Source organism: Eulemur rufifrons, chromosome 28 (assembly GCF_041146395.1).
Source record: "Eulemur rufifrons isolate Redbay chromosome 28, OSU_ERuf_1, whole genome shotgun sequence".
Classification (NCBI taxonomy): domain Eukaryota; kingdom Metazoa; phylum Chordata; class Mammalia; order Primates; family Lemuridae; genus Eulemur; species Eulemur rufifrons.
This window is the reverse complement of record NC_091010.1, coordinates 66,621,077-66,637,749: the sequence shown is the minus strand read 5'-3', so window position 1 is coordinate 66,637,749 and position 16,673 is coordinate 66,621,077. Positions and strand designations below refer to the sequence as shown.

The 16,673-nt window shown below is 43.1% G+C and overlaps 1 protein-coding gene across 1 annotated transcript in view; it reads left to right on the top strand.

The window, feature by feature from the left end:
- The first annotated feature begins 884 nt into the window (after positions 1-884).
- Positions 885-16,673, top strand: part of ADAM12 (ADAM metallopeptidase domain 12) — a 283,849-nt gene continuing 268,060 nt past the window's right edge. The window contains exon 1 of the mRNA XM_069460546.1: positions 885-1,303. Within this exon, the coding sequence (XP_069316647.1) occupies positions 1,216-1,303 (88 nt within the window). The 5' untranslated portion in view covers positions 885-1,215. The remainder of the gene's footprint in view (positions 1,304-16,673) is intronic.

The following is a 16,673-nucleotide window of genomic DNA, read 5'->3' as shown; positions in this document are numbered from 1 at the left end:
TTCTAGGCCCGGCTGCACAGTGAAATCACCTGCGGCTTTGAAAACTATCCGGGCTCCGCCCGTTTTAGGAGATTCATAAATAACTGGTCTAAGGTGGGGATAGTGTTGTCTTCCTGAGGTTGGTCTCGCGAGGTGCGTGTTAATCGTCCTCCATACGGTCCTCCTTGCTGCTTTCCTTGTGGGTTTCTCCCAACGCCGGTGCTGCCCTGGCCGTGCTGCCTGCGAGTTCTGACGGCCTTGGAGGGCGCCCGGGAATCTCTTTTCAACAGCCCAGCCTAGTTGCTTCGTGTGCTCAGGAAAGTTTGGGAGACATCGCCGTGCACCCTTTTCTGGGTCCAAGCCATGGTAAGAAATGTAAGCCAATCTACCAACCAACGTAAAACCTAACACTGTATGTCGAAAGCGTAATGCCCGGAGGCCTTGTGCCCGGGGCCAGGCTTATTTCTCGGGCGCAGGGTGCCCGTTTGGGCGTCGGGGCCGCCTTTCATTCCCGCTGCCCGGCTCGGAAGGCTCCCGGCGAGCCGGGGAGCGAGCAGCCGAGTCATCGTTTCCAGCTCCAGACTGGAAAGCTGGACGGTGCCGCTGCGTGTGCTCTTGGCAGCCGGGCGCCCGGGGCTCCGCGGCCACATCATCCCGGGGCGGGGACGTGTGCGCTCCGGGAGCCCGCGCAGCCACCGCGCCACGTCTGTGCCGCCGGCGCGCGCGGCCGGGGAGGCGCCCTGCCCTGAGCCGCCCCCGGGGTGGGCGAGCGGTGGCTCTGGGCGGGACCCTGGCGGGGGGCCCGTGCGGTCTCTAGGACCCGCGGGACGCCGCCGGCAGGCGGGGTGCGGGGGAGACGATTTGCTCCGTGGTAATGAGAACGGTGACTGTTGGCCGTGGGTCGGTTTCGCAGGCCTGCCCTCGCTCGCTAACGACCGTCCTCGTCCCCGGGCCAACTCGGACAGTTCGCTCATTTATTGCAACGGTCAAGACTGGCTCGTGCCAGGACAGCGCGCGCGCGCACACACACGCACACACGCGGGGGAAAACTTTTTTGAAAAATGAAAGGCTAGCCCAGCTCCTCGGCGGCGCGGGCGCTGCGAGGCGGTCGGAGCCGACTCGCTGCAGCAGGAAATCCCTCCGGTCTCGCCGCCCGGGCCCCGCTAGGCGCCCGCGTGGGATGGTGCAGCGCTCGCCGCCGGGCCCCGAGAGCTGCTGCACCGAAGGCCGGCGACGATGGCAGCGCGCCAGCCGCCCGCGCCCCCCGCCCGCGCCCTCCTGCTCGCCCTGGCTGGGGCTCTGCTCGCGCCCCGCGCGGCCCGAGGTAAGTCGCCGAGTCAGGAAGGAGGCTCGCTGCTCGCCTCCCTAGGGCCACCGCGCGCAGCGCTGGGGCACGCCGAGTGCCAGGGCAGCCCCGCGAGGCGGCGCATCCGGGCGCACCCGCGGGGGCTCAGGGCTCGGCTCCCAGCGCGCGAGACCAACCCCCTCCCAGGTGCCAATTCACGGGGGCCAAGAGGGGGGACTTGGCCCATGGCTCCGTAGCAGCCAGTGCGCGGCTCAGATGGCACAGCTCTCCGTCCTCACCCTTGTGGGTGACATTTGTCCGGAAGTCTCTTTCTATCTTGACAGTTACACGTGTCGCTCGGGATGATGCGCGTCGTTTCAACATACTGGCCCTGTCCCATAGTGACTGCCCCCACCCCGAGCTCTGGGTCAACTCTCCACGAAATTTCCTTGCCACCTCCCGCCTCTCCCGCTGATACGCTTGGGGGGCCGCGCAGTAGCCGCGCAGGTGAGCCGGCTTCTTCCTCCGCAGGTGTGCCTCCTGCTCTCCACAGCCGTCTCCATTTTTTTAAAAAAATTGACACTCTTACCTGTTAGTTTTCTTCCCCCACCCGCCCATTTTTTCCACATGACTCCCTAGTCGTCAGTGGCGGCCAAACTTTAGCAGAATTTTTCCCCCTCTCGCCACTTAGTTTCTCGGCTGTAAATAATCGCTCACATCAACTTCGTGTAAAGCGAGAACTTACTTAGGAATTAAGCTAAAGTGCAGATATTAGAGCTGTTTTACAGACTTAGGTTTTTCCGCGTTGGATCTCCTTAAAATCGGGCACCTGTGGATCCTGTTTGCATAATGAGGACTCGCCCAGCAGGTGCCTTTTGAAAAATTCCGGAGCTTCCCCGCTTCGCCGCTGCCCGCCTTCTACCGCTAGGGGCGCTGTCGGTCCACCCATGACTGACTTGCCGTGGCCCCGGGCTCTAAATTTCTATGGTTCTATATAACGGGCATTTATTTTTCAACAACTGGCCTCCATCACTAACCGTTACCACTTTATGGTACGTTTCATTTTTCAGTTGCCACTGCTAGCCTCTCCACCGCCACCGCATCTACTGTAATGTGGCTAAAACCCAGTTCTTGTTAAAAGTCACACAGTGAAGACCAATTTGGGAATTAATGACGAAATAAGGATTGCACAAAGCGATGCAGAAGCAGTGATAAAGCCAAGAAGGAACACTGCTGAGTGTTAAGGAACTGTGACCTGCGAATGAAAATGGTAGTTCTCAAAAGTGCTTGGAAATACTTTTATACAAATTGGTCCTTTTGAATGTTGATTGAGCAAGAACTTTTAAGAAACTGAGTCTCAAAGCGTGCCTGAGGTGGTCTTTGACTTGGCACATACTCTATGCACGTAAACAGACATCTACTGAGCATGAACAAAGTACTTTTTTAGATGAAAATGTTTATTCAGTCAAGCTAATAATGGGAAATTATTTCATGGGGGTGGCTTTTATTTTATGACTACAACTTTAGAGTTTTTCTTTAGGATAGATATGACCCAAAATAGAAAACCAGTTAGACCTAAAGACTTTGTGCTAAATATTGTGATATTCCAAGATTCATTGATTGTTTACCCTTGAATTCTCAGTGTCAAGTCTTAATCAGTGCGCCAATTTGTACCCTTGAGGTTGTTTAAACATCCAAACATACAATGAAGCATTTGTATTAACAAGAGGAAAGGAGGCATGCTTGTTGAGGACCAGGCATATTCTGGGTTTGTCTCTGGCCTTGTCTGTTACACCCAGCCCTGGCACAATTGCCTACTTGGTACCTTCCAGGCACCTCAGCCCTAATGGGTACAAAACAGAACCCTAGATTCTTCCCCCCCCCCAACTTGCAAATCATTCCTTCTCAGTCCTCCCCAGCTCAGTCATAACACCCTCTGCCTTCTCCAGATGCCTGTGCTAACACTTAAGAAGTCAACCCTGAGTCTCTTCCTTGACTCTATAAGCCACCAACCTCCAAAATATATTCCCATCTATCCACTGCCCTCCATCTCAAAGTGTGCCTTTCCCAATTTAGGCCACTTTAAAAACTCTTCTGCAGAAGCCTCTTCTGTCTCCTATAGTAGCCTCCTAACTGGCGAACTGGCTTTTCTCCTCATCCCTGCATGGTGTGTTCTGCTCAACACTATGGGCAAAGTCATTTTCAATGATAAGATCATGCAAGTTTCCTGTTTAAAACTCTCCAGTGACTTTCTGTCGTCCCTAGGGAAGGAAATCCAAACCTCTGGGGACAGCCCAATTCCTGCTTTTCCGCTCCTTTCTTACCATTCTCCCCGTGATTGCTTTTCTCCACCTACACTGTCTCCTTTTCTGTTTAGCTTCCCAATACAGTAATGGCACAATTTCTTAAAAACAATATTCAATGTTTGCACAATGAAGACTTTGCAAATATTTTTCAGTTTTGTCATGCAGTGTTTTGATTCCATTTTATCCCTCTTGAAACTTTTCCTAGAATTAATGATAATTGCCTTTTTTTACCATTTGTTTTTTTTCTGTGTACCAACCTGTGACACAGTAAATATATATTTGGTCTCTGCTCTTGGTTCTTGGCACATAGCTCCTAAAATTGCTTGGAATCTCTGGAGTGTTAAGAAGTGTTTTTTGTATGTTAATGAGTTGACTGGCAGCCCATATATAGCTTCAGAATTAGGGCTGGTCACCAGAGAGACCAAGGGATGATTAAAGTTGGGACTTTCAGCCCCACCCTCCCAACCTGGGATGGTGAGGGACTAAGGTTGCGTTGATTAACAGTGGGTGTAATCAGTCACGCCTATGTAATAAAGTCTCCATAAAAACCCACAAGGTTTGGAGAGTTTCCAGATTGCTGAACACATGGAGGTACCTGGAGGGTGGCATGTCTAGAGAAGGCATAGAAGCTGTGCACCTTTTCTCGTGTTCTTTGCTGTATGCACCTCTTCCATCTGTGTGCTTTATTATATCCTTAATTAAGCCAAGGGCCAGTTGGTCAGAAGTATAGTAGAAAACTTCCTACTTGTGATTGGCATCTGGAGTGGGGAGCAGTCTGGTGGGACTGAGCCCTTAACCTATGGGATCTGACACTATCCCCAGGAAGACGATTTAAGAAGTGAGTTAAATTGTAGGACACCCAGTCGTTGTCTGCTGAAGAACTGGTGGTTGGTGGGGAGAAATCCCCACACATTTTGGTGAGCAGAGGTGAAACCTGTACTGAGAGTGAGAATGGGGAATGTATTTTTTTATTTTCTTAGCGCTTACACAACCCCTACATTACACCCAAACTTTCTGGGAGAACTATTAAACTTCCAATATGATCAGACACATCTGATCATCTGTCCATTATCTCTTCTTTATCATTTTTCCTGGAGCCCTTTATCCTCCTGTTCCAATATGAGCTGGTTGCTTTTTAGACATACAGTGCAGCTGTTGTCTCAGGTCTACCTTTTTATTAGAGATGCTGGAAATTCCTCTTGCATCTTCCTCCGTTGGAGCATCTGTATTCTGAGCACTGTAACTTTCTCTTTCATTCCTCATTTTTATGGAGCACATCTTCCAGCAACTGCTAGCAACAATTTATATATGTATCAGTTGTGCCTCAAACAAAGCAGAGTTCTGTGAGTAAAAAAAAGAAGGTTGGAATGTTTGCCATACCTTCCATACAAAAAGGAAAAATGCCCAAATTCCACCCTTGATTCCTAGTTTTTTTTAGATAAAAAATTCCAAGGGGGGGAACATCATATTTTTCAGTATTTTATAAGATATTGTCTCTATCACCATTACTGCTTGAGAAGTTAATAGCATTCTGATTGCCAATTCTTTTTTTTTTTTACGTTTTATGACATCATAATTTTAAATGGTTTAGCATATAACAAGTATACTAAAATATTTTCAAACTTTTTTTTTCAATTTAATTTTACAGAATCAAAGAGTCTAACAGTATATCTTGTTAGATACGGTATGTCCTCATAATGTATACATTATTTCTTGTACAATGATATGAAATAATATGAGAAATATTCATGATAAATTATTAAGTGAACAGTGCAAGTTAAAAACAATAGTTTCATATTTTTTCCCCACCCCCCCTTTCCCGAGTCAGCACCTTCAAGTGTTACCACGCCCCAAACGGTGCGCAATGCACTCATTGTGTAGGCATACCCCCATCCCCTCCCCCACCCCCCACCTCAGTCTGATGTCCAATTGGTGTCGTTTCCAGATTTGTATTTAGGTGATGATCAAGGAAACCAATTTTCTGGTGAGTACATGTGATGCTTGTTTTTCCATTCTTGGGATACTTCACTTAATATAATGGGTTCCAACTCTCTCCAGGAGAACCATAGAGATGTCGTATCTTCATCATTCCTTATAGCTGATGATTGCCAATTCTTTAAATGTAGTCTTTTTTTTTGTTTGTTTTGGAAGCTATTCTTTTTCTCTCTAATATTTTTACATTTCATTATGATGGGCTTTAGCGAAGTTCTTATCAGTAATTGTGTTAGGAACTCGGGGCCCTTTCAATTTGATAATTCATGTTTTAAAGTTCTAGTACACTTTCTTGTGTTACTTCTTCAATTATTTCTTCCTCACTGTTTTTTACCATGCTTTTTCTGAAACTGCTATTAGCTGGCTGTCCCAACCTCCTGAAAACATCCTTTAATTTTCTTATCTATATTTCCTCTTTGCATTTCTGTTCTACTTTCTGACAGTTTAATTTCATTTCCTTGACCTTCTATTTAATTTTTTCTCCTATCATATATTTAATTTCTAAGAAGTGTTTCTTATTCTTAATAATGTCGTGTTCTTTTTTTGTAACGAATTCAAGATTGCTATTAACTCTGAGTGTATGAATCATTACTTGTTAAGCATTCTTTGTTCACTTCATTCTTATTGTTAGCTCTGAGATTCTTTTTTTCCTCATTTGTTATAATACCTGACTTTCCTTAAATGCCTGACTTTTTTACTCTGACATTTAATAATGGGACAGTAAAGAGCTGATTGGAAGTTCTGTGTACTTCCACAGATGGATTTATTGACTGGTGGGCTTTCATTTCATCGGGAGGCCCCTATATTACTGACTTTTTTTCTTAGAGTTGTCAGTTTTCCCAAGGAGAATCCTTCAGCCTCCTGCTAAGGCACTTTAAGCCTGCCTGTAGGGTGTGAGCTAAGCAGGGTAACAGGTTAAAGAGGATGTCTTGCCATTAAGTATACTTGTTTATAAACATACTTTTGTTTACAATTTGGCACTTTGCTACCCCTCCCTCCCTATGCCTGGGAGTCTAAAACTTCTCTACTTCAATGTCTTCAGGAAACGCATCTCTTGTGTCTGCCAGTGAGACGGGCAGTCGCCTGGCTGTGCTGGCTTTGCAGGGGATCTGGGGCTCTAACTTCCCCTTGCACAGTCTTTCAGCCACACCCCGTATTGGCCTTGAAAGACGCCCAGTGCCCGCTGTTCCCAGATCTTTCCAGGGTTCTGCTTATCCATCTAACCTTCTGATGGTGTCCCTCCTCTCCAGCTTGTGAGTTCCAGCTCTCCTTTCCCTACTAAGTAGGTAACCACTTGTCTATCCTCTTTCCATCTTCCAAAGCTTTGCTACTTTCTCTTAGCTGTTACCTTCTCTCCAATTCTTCGTTGTTTCTTGTTGCTGTGATTCCTTTCCTGCAGGGGTTCAGGAGGGAGAACTGCTAGACACCTGTCACTCTGCCATGCACAGGTAGAAGTCAGCTCCTGGCTTTATCACCCATACTCAACGTACACACATGTTTTCTTTCTCTTGTCATTTGGCCTTTCTACTCCTCCCTTGTGGAAACAAAAATTAAACTCATTTTTAAATGTTTCAAAACTTTCTTTTCAAAAGCCATAAAAATCAAAGTCAACATATACCTAATTAGATAAATGTTGCAGCTGTGGAAACTAAAAAAAAAAAAAAAGAATGTAGCTACATCATTTAAAGAAGCTAAGCACATTTCTTCCTGGTGTAGATGATGCTGTAATGAACTCATTACAGTTGCAAAAAATTTTTTATCAGCATGTTTCAGAGCCTTTTTAAAGCTAAGTTGTTCCTGCAGTATCCATGATTTATAAAGACAGGTGTGAGAAACATTTTCAGATGTTTCTTTACCAAATGGCTAGCCCTGCAGCCCTTTGGCTGTGTGCCGCAGGGAGCTGTATTAAAAAGCTCTGGAGTACGTGCATGTTCTTTAATTATCAGGTCTCTGGGACTGAGAAGTGAGATTGATATAATCTAGATGGAATGTTTTCAAAGGTGGTGTTTGTGCATTTTCAGTAGCTGTTTTTTTTTTTTTTTTTTTTTTTTTTTTTTTTTTACATATGTTTGATTTAGTATTCAAACCTAAAGTTTTCATACCATCACCTAGTTACTTAAATCCTTAAAATGGCATTTATCGAGTGCTTTGGTGCCAGGAGCTGTGCCAAGGTCTTTGCATGTACTGTCTCATACAACCCTGGGGAAAGAATGTTGCAGCGGGTCCCGGTTCTATCCTGCAGAAGAAGAAACTGGCCTCGGATAGTCAGTATCTGCCAAATGGCAGATGCAAGGCAATGTCCAGGCCATGTGATGGGGACCAGGTCTTAACCTCGCCGTGGTAAACATTTTGTAATTGATGTGCTCTATCTTTGACGTAATTATAATGCCTATAGCGATGAGATTGTAATTTAGTTTGGTTTTAAACAGAATGATAATGCAGTTCAAATAAACTGTTTGCCAATTGAAATGTGTGCACTGAATACCATGCTTTCCCACGGCTGCCGCTTCAATCTTCGTACTTTCTCCAGCTCGTTTTTCATCCTGTTTCCTTGTGCTTTTTTAATGTCCAATACACCTCGCCTCCAATTGATAGATGGAGTGGAGAAACTGAATAATTCAGCATTATATTGATATTTTTTATCCTTTAAGCTTTCATGTCACCTCGAGGCTACATTAAGAGCTCAGCTTCTTGGCAAGTGTTTAAAAAATTGGACAGCTTCATCGGATAACTTTAGACCTTCTGTTTACCTGTTCCCGGAAGCTTTGGCCTCCCCAATCGGTTTAGGTGATCTATTCTTAGAAATGTTGATATATACCTAGACGTGCCTTACCCTAGCAGGGCATAGTGAGCACTGGCTTGCAATTTGACCAAAAGCTTCCTTGTTTTGTGTTTTGCTATGTTTGCAATTAAAGCCAGGATAGTATTTAAGCATTTCTTACGAGTCTGTGCTCACTCGAATCTGAATGTGGTCTGAGAACCTGGTTTTTGCTGTTTTGTGTTTGTTTTTGTTTTAATCCTGGGTATTTTGGCAGTGTCGGGAGCCTGCTTTAGGAGTTAGTCTGTGCTATCTCTTGAAGTGTAGCTGCTCTCTGGTTTGTGGAGAGGTACGTTCCTGAAATGAGGCATACTAAGTAAAAATTTTAAACTAGTCATTTTCTAGCCAATTTCAGTATAATTTGAGATACGATCATGAAAAAGATGATTGAAAAAGAATTTTGGCCTCATTCTTTCATAAAATAGGAAAATTTTGAAGTTGAAAATATGTTATAGAACACGTTGCCCTTATTCTTGCCAATGAGATTTTACTACGTATGCTTCAGAACTTGTAAAATTTGAAGCTGTCAAATATTAGACACACTTGCAGCCGTAGCTGCTCCTTCCTACCCATCTAGTTCTCAGTCTTCCTCCTTCAGAGGTTACACTGCTCTGAAATTGGTGGTTTGGTATGTATACGTATCTCTAATCAATAACTTATTTTGCTTTTCTATTTAAATATTAGGTAAATGTTACCCTACTGTATATGACAACCTTTTGCAATTTGCTTTTTTTTTTTTAAAGAACAATAACTTCTAAGACTTATTCATGTTGATACATGTGCTTGGTTCATTCGTCTTAATTGAATGGCTAAATCATAAATTGTGCACTCATATGTGGATAAATATCCGTTTCTCCCAACTTTTTGATACTATAATAGTGCAAGGATCCTTGTTCCCGTCTCCTTATGTCCAGTTGTGAGTTCTAGGGAATCTGTCCCAAGTGACTTTCTGAGTTGTAGAGTACACCAATTTTCTACTTTCACGTGTGTGGTTAAATTGCTTGTACTAATTTTCGTGCCTACTTGTTGGAGAGTTCTGGTTACCCACATGTTTGTCAATACTTGGTATTTTCAGTCTTTTAAATGTTGCCAAGCGGGTTGTGAAATATTTCATTGCTTTAATTGGCATTTTCCTGATTACTGGAGATTCTAGGACTTTTTATGTGTTTGTTCTTTGTATTCTGTGACTTACCAATTCTTACTTGCCCATGTGTCCTTTTAAGTTTGGTTTAAACAATCTTTCTCTTTCTGAGCTCCAAGATAAATTTTTATAATTTCTTCTAAATCTAAAATTTTTGCTGTTACTTTTAACATAATGGGAATTTAATTTTTATCGTATAAAAATCAGTATCTATTTTTTCCCCATGTGGATAACAGTTGCTCTTGCAACATTTGTTGAATCCTTTCCCCTTTGTGTTCAGTATCCTATATTTGATGATAACACTCAGGTGTTTAGATTGGTTGGTATATAGTGGTGAAGAGGGCAGACACCAAAGCCAGCTTGCTGGAGTTTGCTTGTCAACTCTGCCACCTAGTTGTTGACGTGTGGTCTCGAGAGGGTGATTAACTATCTTGGCGTGCCCAGTTTTTCTCGGTCTTGGCACTAAAAATCTTACGTCACAGGAAACCCCTCAGTGCTGGGTAATCCCGACTGGTTGGTTACCTTAAATACTTCACACGTATTTAATACAATTTTTTTTCTTCCCTAGTTTCGCCTTCTATGTAGCTATCTCCACAGGGTTGTAGTGAGAATTAAGTGTGATAATATATGTAAAGTCCTTTGAACAGTGCATAGCCCATACTAAGTGCTCAATTAAGGTTAATTTCTCCTCCTCCTTTCTCTTCCTTTCCAAATTATCTTGACTATTGAAATTTTAGGGTTTCACGTGAATTTTAAAGTCCTATTGCTAAGTTCTGCAGAGTGCCCTACGGGGGATTAAGATTAATTTAGGGGAGGATTGGCATCCTCATGAGATCAAGGCTTCCCATCATGAATGGGGTCATTTCTCTACCTATTCTCCCTAATGTTCAGTGTTTTCAATAATTTTCTCCCCAAAGTTCTTGCACATCTTTGTGAGATACATATCTAGATACCCTAAGTACCTAATAAAGTTCTTGTCATTCAAGTGGTATCACTGTATTCCTTAGATTTTAACTTTCTAATATGAAAAATGTTGAACATACACAGAAGTAACAAACTGTTCTGAATACCCACGTTTCTACTACTCAGTTCCAACAAGTGCCAGCTCATGGCTGTTCTTGTTTTCTCTGAGGAGTTATTTCTTGAAAGTTCTAAGTGATGTTTTCTTTTCAATGTATGTGAATGTTACCGATTTTTGTATGTTGACTTTGAATTCCATAATCTGGCTTGATTTTTATTAGTTCTAATAGTTTGTCCATAAATTGATGTCATAGAAATTCTAAGAATGATCATCTGAAAGTGAGGGTAAGTTTTGTTTTTTCCTTCACAGTTCTTATGCATTCTACTTTTATTTTTCTTTAATTGGCTAGCATCTCTGTTACAATGATAAAAGTGGTGATTGCAAGTGTCTTTGTTTTTTTCCAACATTAATGAGAATTTAATTAGCTTTTGCTATTTTTAGATACCTTCTTTTTCTTGTATTATATTGCTGAAGGATTATTTATACCTACTTCTTCCCTGTTTATTAATTTAGAGGTCACGTATTCTGTCTCCACAATTTTAGTAGCACTTGTTAAATTTTCAACATTGGTACTTCAGTAACAGTCCAGGAGTCTGTAATTCTGGCCTTGTGCAGGCTAAGCCTGCTTCAGTGCCTGTCATCATTCTTCCCACTTTTCATTATCGTTGTCTAGTATTTTGGTTCTACCATTTTGAAACACATTTCTCATCAAACATGTAGTGGGCAATAGTAGGCTTTGTTCTGTGTTTAGCAGCCCAGGTGTATTTTGATTTATTCAATATAATCCGATCCTTTTTTCATCACAGCTTCTTGCAAACTGCTTCCACTTCTGGGTTCAGTTTGCTTCTTATGAAAGTAGTCTTCCGTTGAAGGTCTCTGAGTAGCAAATTCTGTTTGCCTGCAAAACGTTTTGTTTTGTCTTTTTCATGAATGTCAGTTTAGCTCCGTGTAGAATTCTAGGCTGGCAGTTTTCTTCAGTAGACATCACCTGCCTCTCCTGTTACTGTTGAGACGTCTTTGGTTTAATGATTGTTCCTTTACACCAAACCTGCTTCTTCCTCTGTTGCTTTTAAGGTAGTTCTTTGTTTGTATGTGTGTGGTTCTGTTTTATTATCAGGTATTTTTATATGGATTTATTTTTTATTTATGTATATCTAGTCTTGCTGTGCTTTTTTTGAATCCAATCAATTATGAAAAATTTTAGCCACTATCTGTTCAACTACTTCCTTGCCCTTTTTTTCCTCCACTACTGCCTTTGGAACTTTTATTGTATGTAATTGGACCTGTCCTTCAGTCATCTGTTTTTATCTTTATATTCTGGGTGATATCTCCAAGTCTAAATTCCATTTCATCAGTTCTCTCTTGAGCTGTGTCTAAGTTGCTGTTCAAACTATTGACTGACTTTACGTTTTCCAATTTCTTTATTTTTTTCATTCACGTAAGCTTTATTTTCTTCTTTCTCAAACTTACTAGATCTTTTAAAAAGCAATGTGTGTTTTCATGATAATTATGATTTCTTTGTATTCTTCCATGTCTTTAATAAATTTTGAATGTCTTTCATAATTTCAGGTTATTCTCTCAAGTTTTTAGGGTGCTGGTTCTGTTATTATCCTGGACCGTCTCTTCCAGTGCTTTGTGATTTTAAATTGTGAGCTCATTTTCAGCCGCCTTCCCCTCTGCCACTGCCCCTCCATGGGGGTGAGAGGCACCCTGGATTATAAAGTTCCTGTGGAGCAGAGTTTGTTTACTTAGGACAGGTGCCTCGGGGATGTCACTTGTCTAAACCAAGTTTTTGTGTAAATTTTTCTTTGTGGGAATTCTATACCACATGGCTATTGTCATTTTGGTCTCCATACCCATGGGGAAAAGGCTTGAAGTTTTGATTTCTCTTAGAGTTCTGAACCCTCACCAGATCTCCGGGTAGATATGTCCCTCTGAACTTTCCCTGGGGCATCTGGTAAAGTTTTTCTAGCCTTGACGACTTCGGAAGGGCCTCAGCTACAGTTTTCCGTCTTGTGTGTTCAGGATCACACGTCGTGTCGGTGACCTTGCAGCTCCGGGACTGACGGCTACATCCGCTGCACTTCCTGGGTGTTCAAGGCGCTGGCAGGGTTTGAGTGCTCTGGTCGGGGGTTCCTGTAATTCCCTGGTAATTTCCTTTCCTCTCGTTCTGGTTCAGCCATGTGGGTACTCCACAAAGTCACATTTTATTTAGTGTTTTTGTGTGTCCGTAGCAGGAAGGTTTTCTATCTGCATCAGTTTGGTCCACTGTGTTTCAGAACATTATTGATTCTTTGGGTCTTTTAGTCAACACATTCATTTGCTGCCTGTTTTCATCCCAGGGTTGTGCCAGGACCTGGTGGTAGGGTGGCGAGAATGTCAGACTCCGCTCTCGCCTCCTGGCATGTGGAGCAAGTGGATCCTAAGCTGTACAGAAAATGAGCTGAACCCACCTGGCAGCCCGATTCTCAGCTTCCCCTGCTCCAAACACGCAGTCAGAAAAGCCAGTCAGCTGCTTTCCTGCTGGCATGCTAGTCTTTGCCTTGGCAGCTGCAGGGGCGAGATGTGCTAATGATGGGGCCAAGCTGAGCTTTGGGGGTGAAGCCCTCAGCTGTTCCCATCTCCCTCTGGCTGAGGCAAAATGAGAACAGCTGGGAAGCAAGGCCAACATACACTCCCAGAAGCTGCTCCTCTGCCAGCGGAGGTGTCAACAGAATTCCATTCATGTGAGCCTTCCAGGAGTGTAAACTGAATTTGTTCCATACTTAAAAGTTCTAATATAGAGAGAGCATTGTACAGTGGAGGAAGCTGAGGCTGGAAACACTCATCCGTACATCTTTGTAATCCTTGGAATGAACACTATGATTGATTGATTTCTCCACTGACTTATCTAGAAAAATCGGATGCCTGATTTATCACTAAAATTTGGATGTGTCGGATTTCATCGAGTCAATTCTTTAAGTTTTACTTCCAATTTCTTAGTAGGGAGAGTCTGTTCCTTGGAGCATAATTTATTCAGCTGCAGTACATGGTCCTTTTGAAACTTCCTCTGTGTTTTCTCCCATATATTTTAGTCTCTCTTCTGTTTTTTCGTCTCTGCTCACCTTTTAAGGAGCATTTTTCATCCTCCTTTCTCCTTCAGCATAGCTGAAGATGAAGCCGTTGGTTATGGTTACAGAGACTCAGTAGGAAACTGATTGCCAAAGCGGGGGTGGCAGGAGGGACGGGTGGGGATGTAGTTTGTGAAGCGAAATCAGGACGACTGTTTTCAAGCATAAAAGGTCCCCGAGAGCAGCATCTGCCTCTCTCGTGGACATCAACGATGTAAAATAATGAGATTTCTTTAACTTATCTCCCCTGACGTGACTTCCATGTGGATTTAGTAGGTCAAGAGTGCTGTGTTCTCGTGTTGTAGTTATAAAATTGACAGGTGGCTTGGATCACGGCCAGAATTCTGGACTTGGAGAGAAAGGTGGCTCTGAGTCCTGGCTTGGCCTCTTTATAGCTGTATGACCTTGGGGAGCCCATTAAATCTCAACCCAGTTTCTCTGTCAAGGAAGAATAAGGATGCAGCCTGCCTCCCCTGGGTGAGGAGAGCACTCAATAAGGGGAAAGTTGGGGAAAATGCATTGTAATTTAAGGTCTTCCATTTACATCTTAGAGGGGGCCACATGGTACCACTCACTGTTCCTTCAGTGACTAAAGTTTGTCCTCGTGCCTTGGAAGGCACAAGTTCTCAGCATCCATGAGCCACCATGCCCTCCTGCCCTTGGTCGATGGGTGTCTAAGTTAATCCCAAAATTCACAGCGGGTGGCAGAGGTTTGGGAGAGCAGGACAGTTTCTGTTCCTTTTTCTCCCACCTTAAATTTCAGGTTTCAGCCTTGCTTTATTTGACCTAGGGTTAGGGGCATCTTTTGTCAACCAGGACTATTTAGGATTGTCTTAACAATGTCAACCCTTTCAAATATCATTTACTTAGAGCAAACAAAATGGTTAGTAGCTTCCTCCTTTTGTGCTGTATGGGACACACTGTGGGCTGGACGCAGGGCTGGAGAGAGTGAGAGGCAGCAGAGACCCAGGCTGGGGGCGTGGATTTTCCCAGCCCCCAGTTCCCACGGGCTCCTTGAGAAAAGGGGCTTGGGAGGAGGACTAAGTGTAGAATTGCAAGGCAAATGAAATTTAAAATGCTCATCAGGGTGCTGGACAGTCCTAATAAGAATTACTATAGAAAGAAAAAGTGTAGCCAGTTAGACACTCAGCATCCTGTGGTTCCAAACAATACGAATTTAGAACGTTGCAAAATCTGACAGAACTGTTGTGCTGTAAGACCAAATGTTGATGTTTTTTCCCTAATTTACAGAAGAAATAAGTAGAAAGATTTTTTTCCCCCCTGCTGCTAAGATAGTTTACTGCCTGAATCTTTCTTAAACTGTGCATTCCAGCTACCATTTTCTCTGATCTGCAAAGAAACAAATGAATTTTCCAAAATGTCCATTTTGTCTTAGCAGCTTATCAGGCAACACTCAAGGGTCCTGGTTACAGTTTTTGAGCCTGTTGGACTGAGGGTCTCAGTTCCTAGCTGGCTCCTGGCTGGAGGCCCTTCTGTGTCCTCTCCAGTGTAAAGGCTGCTGCTTCAAAGCGTGCAAGCTGAGAAGACCATGGAGAGAGTCTGCTAGCGAGACAAAAGTCACAGGTTTTGTAATCGGGGAAGTGATTGCCACATTCTGTTGGTTACAAGCAGGTCATTAGGCCAGTCCACTCTTAACCCTAATCCTAACCTGGAGAGGGTTACCCAGGGGCAGATACCGAGAGGCTCAGGTCCTTGGGCACCATCTCAGCAGTCTGTCTACCACAGTGAGTTAATTAGATAATGAGCATTGTCAATATCAGGTATGGCTTTGACATCTGGAAGCTTCTGTTTTGAGAGGTGCCGCTCTCTGTGGGTATCAGAATTGGCAGCAGCATCCCTTCGGTAAGGTGGTTCTGTTTCTGCGTCTTAGTTGCTCAGCTTACCGAGACCTGGCCAAGCCCATTTGGTCCTTCCCACCCAACCACAGTCAAGGACAGGCCTCCCTGCTAAGTGCTCTCAAAGTGCTGTTTCTCCATCATTGCATTTCTCACGTTGGCATCACCTGTTTATCTTCTGGTTAGAATTTAAGCTCCAGGGTGAAGACACCCTTACTCTCTGTTGAGTCCCCTGTGCCTAGAGCATCACATCCGCTCGATAATTGACACAAGGAGTGAATAGCCCCATTTCGTGTGCTGCTTTGTCTTTTCAACAAGTGTGAGTCAGTAAAGCTCTAAAATTTATCTTGTACAACCTTTCATGTACATGAATTAGCACATTTGGAAAGTCGTCTTAAAGACCATGTGTCCTAATATTTGGCATGGAAAAGGTAGTTAGTATATTTTAGTGATCCAAAGAATCTCTGGGAAATACTGTGATATTGTTTTGAATGCTAACTTTTCTACTGGGTTGAAAATGTGAGCTGATAATTTAATAAAACTCAGAAGAGGTCTCTGCTCATTTTAGCTTGTTCCTCTGATCTCCCTGAGAAGCATACGGGGTAGAAGGATGAGTGTGAATAATTCTATGCACTTGTTTGGGTTTTCTATAGCTAGCATTTAGTGACCTGGTGATTGTGAACTAACTTTATATTCACTGTTTTTCCTTTTTATTCCCCCTCTTCCCAGTTGAAACTCTGGAAGTGATTTTTGACCCAAATGAGTCAAAATTCAATCGGAGGGTAAAATGACTCTACAATAGAGCTCAACTTCAGCAATTATGAAAACAAAAAACCCAAAATCCAAAGGAAAACAAAAACCAAAAAAAAAAAAAAAAAAAACACTTATGTCAGGCTAATTTGCAAATCACAAATTTTACTTTGTTTTCTATTGCTTTCCTTATGTTGACCTTGTTTATCCTTTTATTTACATCCATGTTTGATTTCAGTGGTTTTGGGAAAAACATTTTTATATACAAAAGTTTGAAAACTTAACATGAAAGATTGTTGATAAACTAACAATTTTAAAAGTACATTTCTCAAAGTTGTACCCTATTTATTTTTCTAACACATTTTTCTCTTGGTGGTTTACCATCTGTTCTTTGTAGAAATAGCGTAAAAACTAA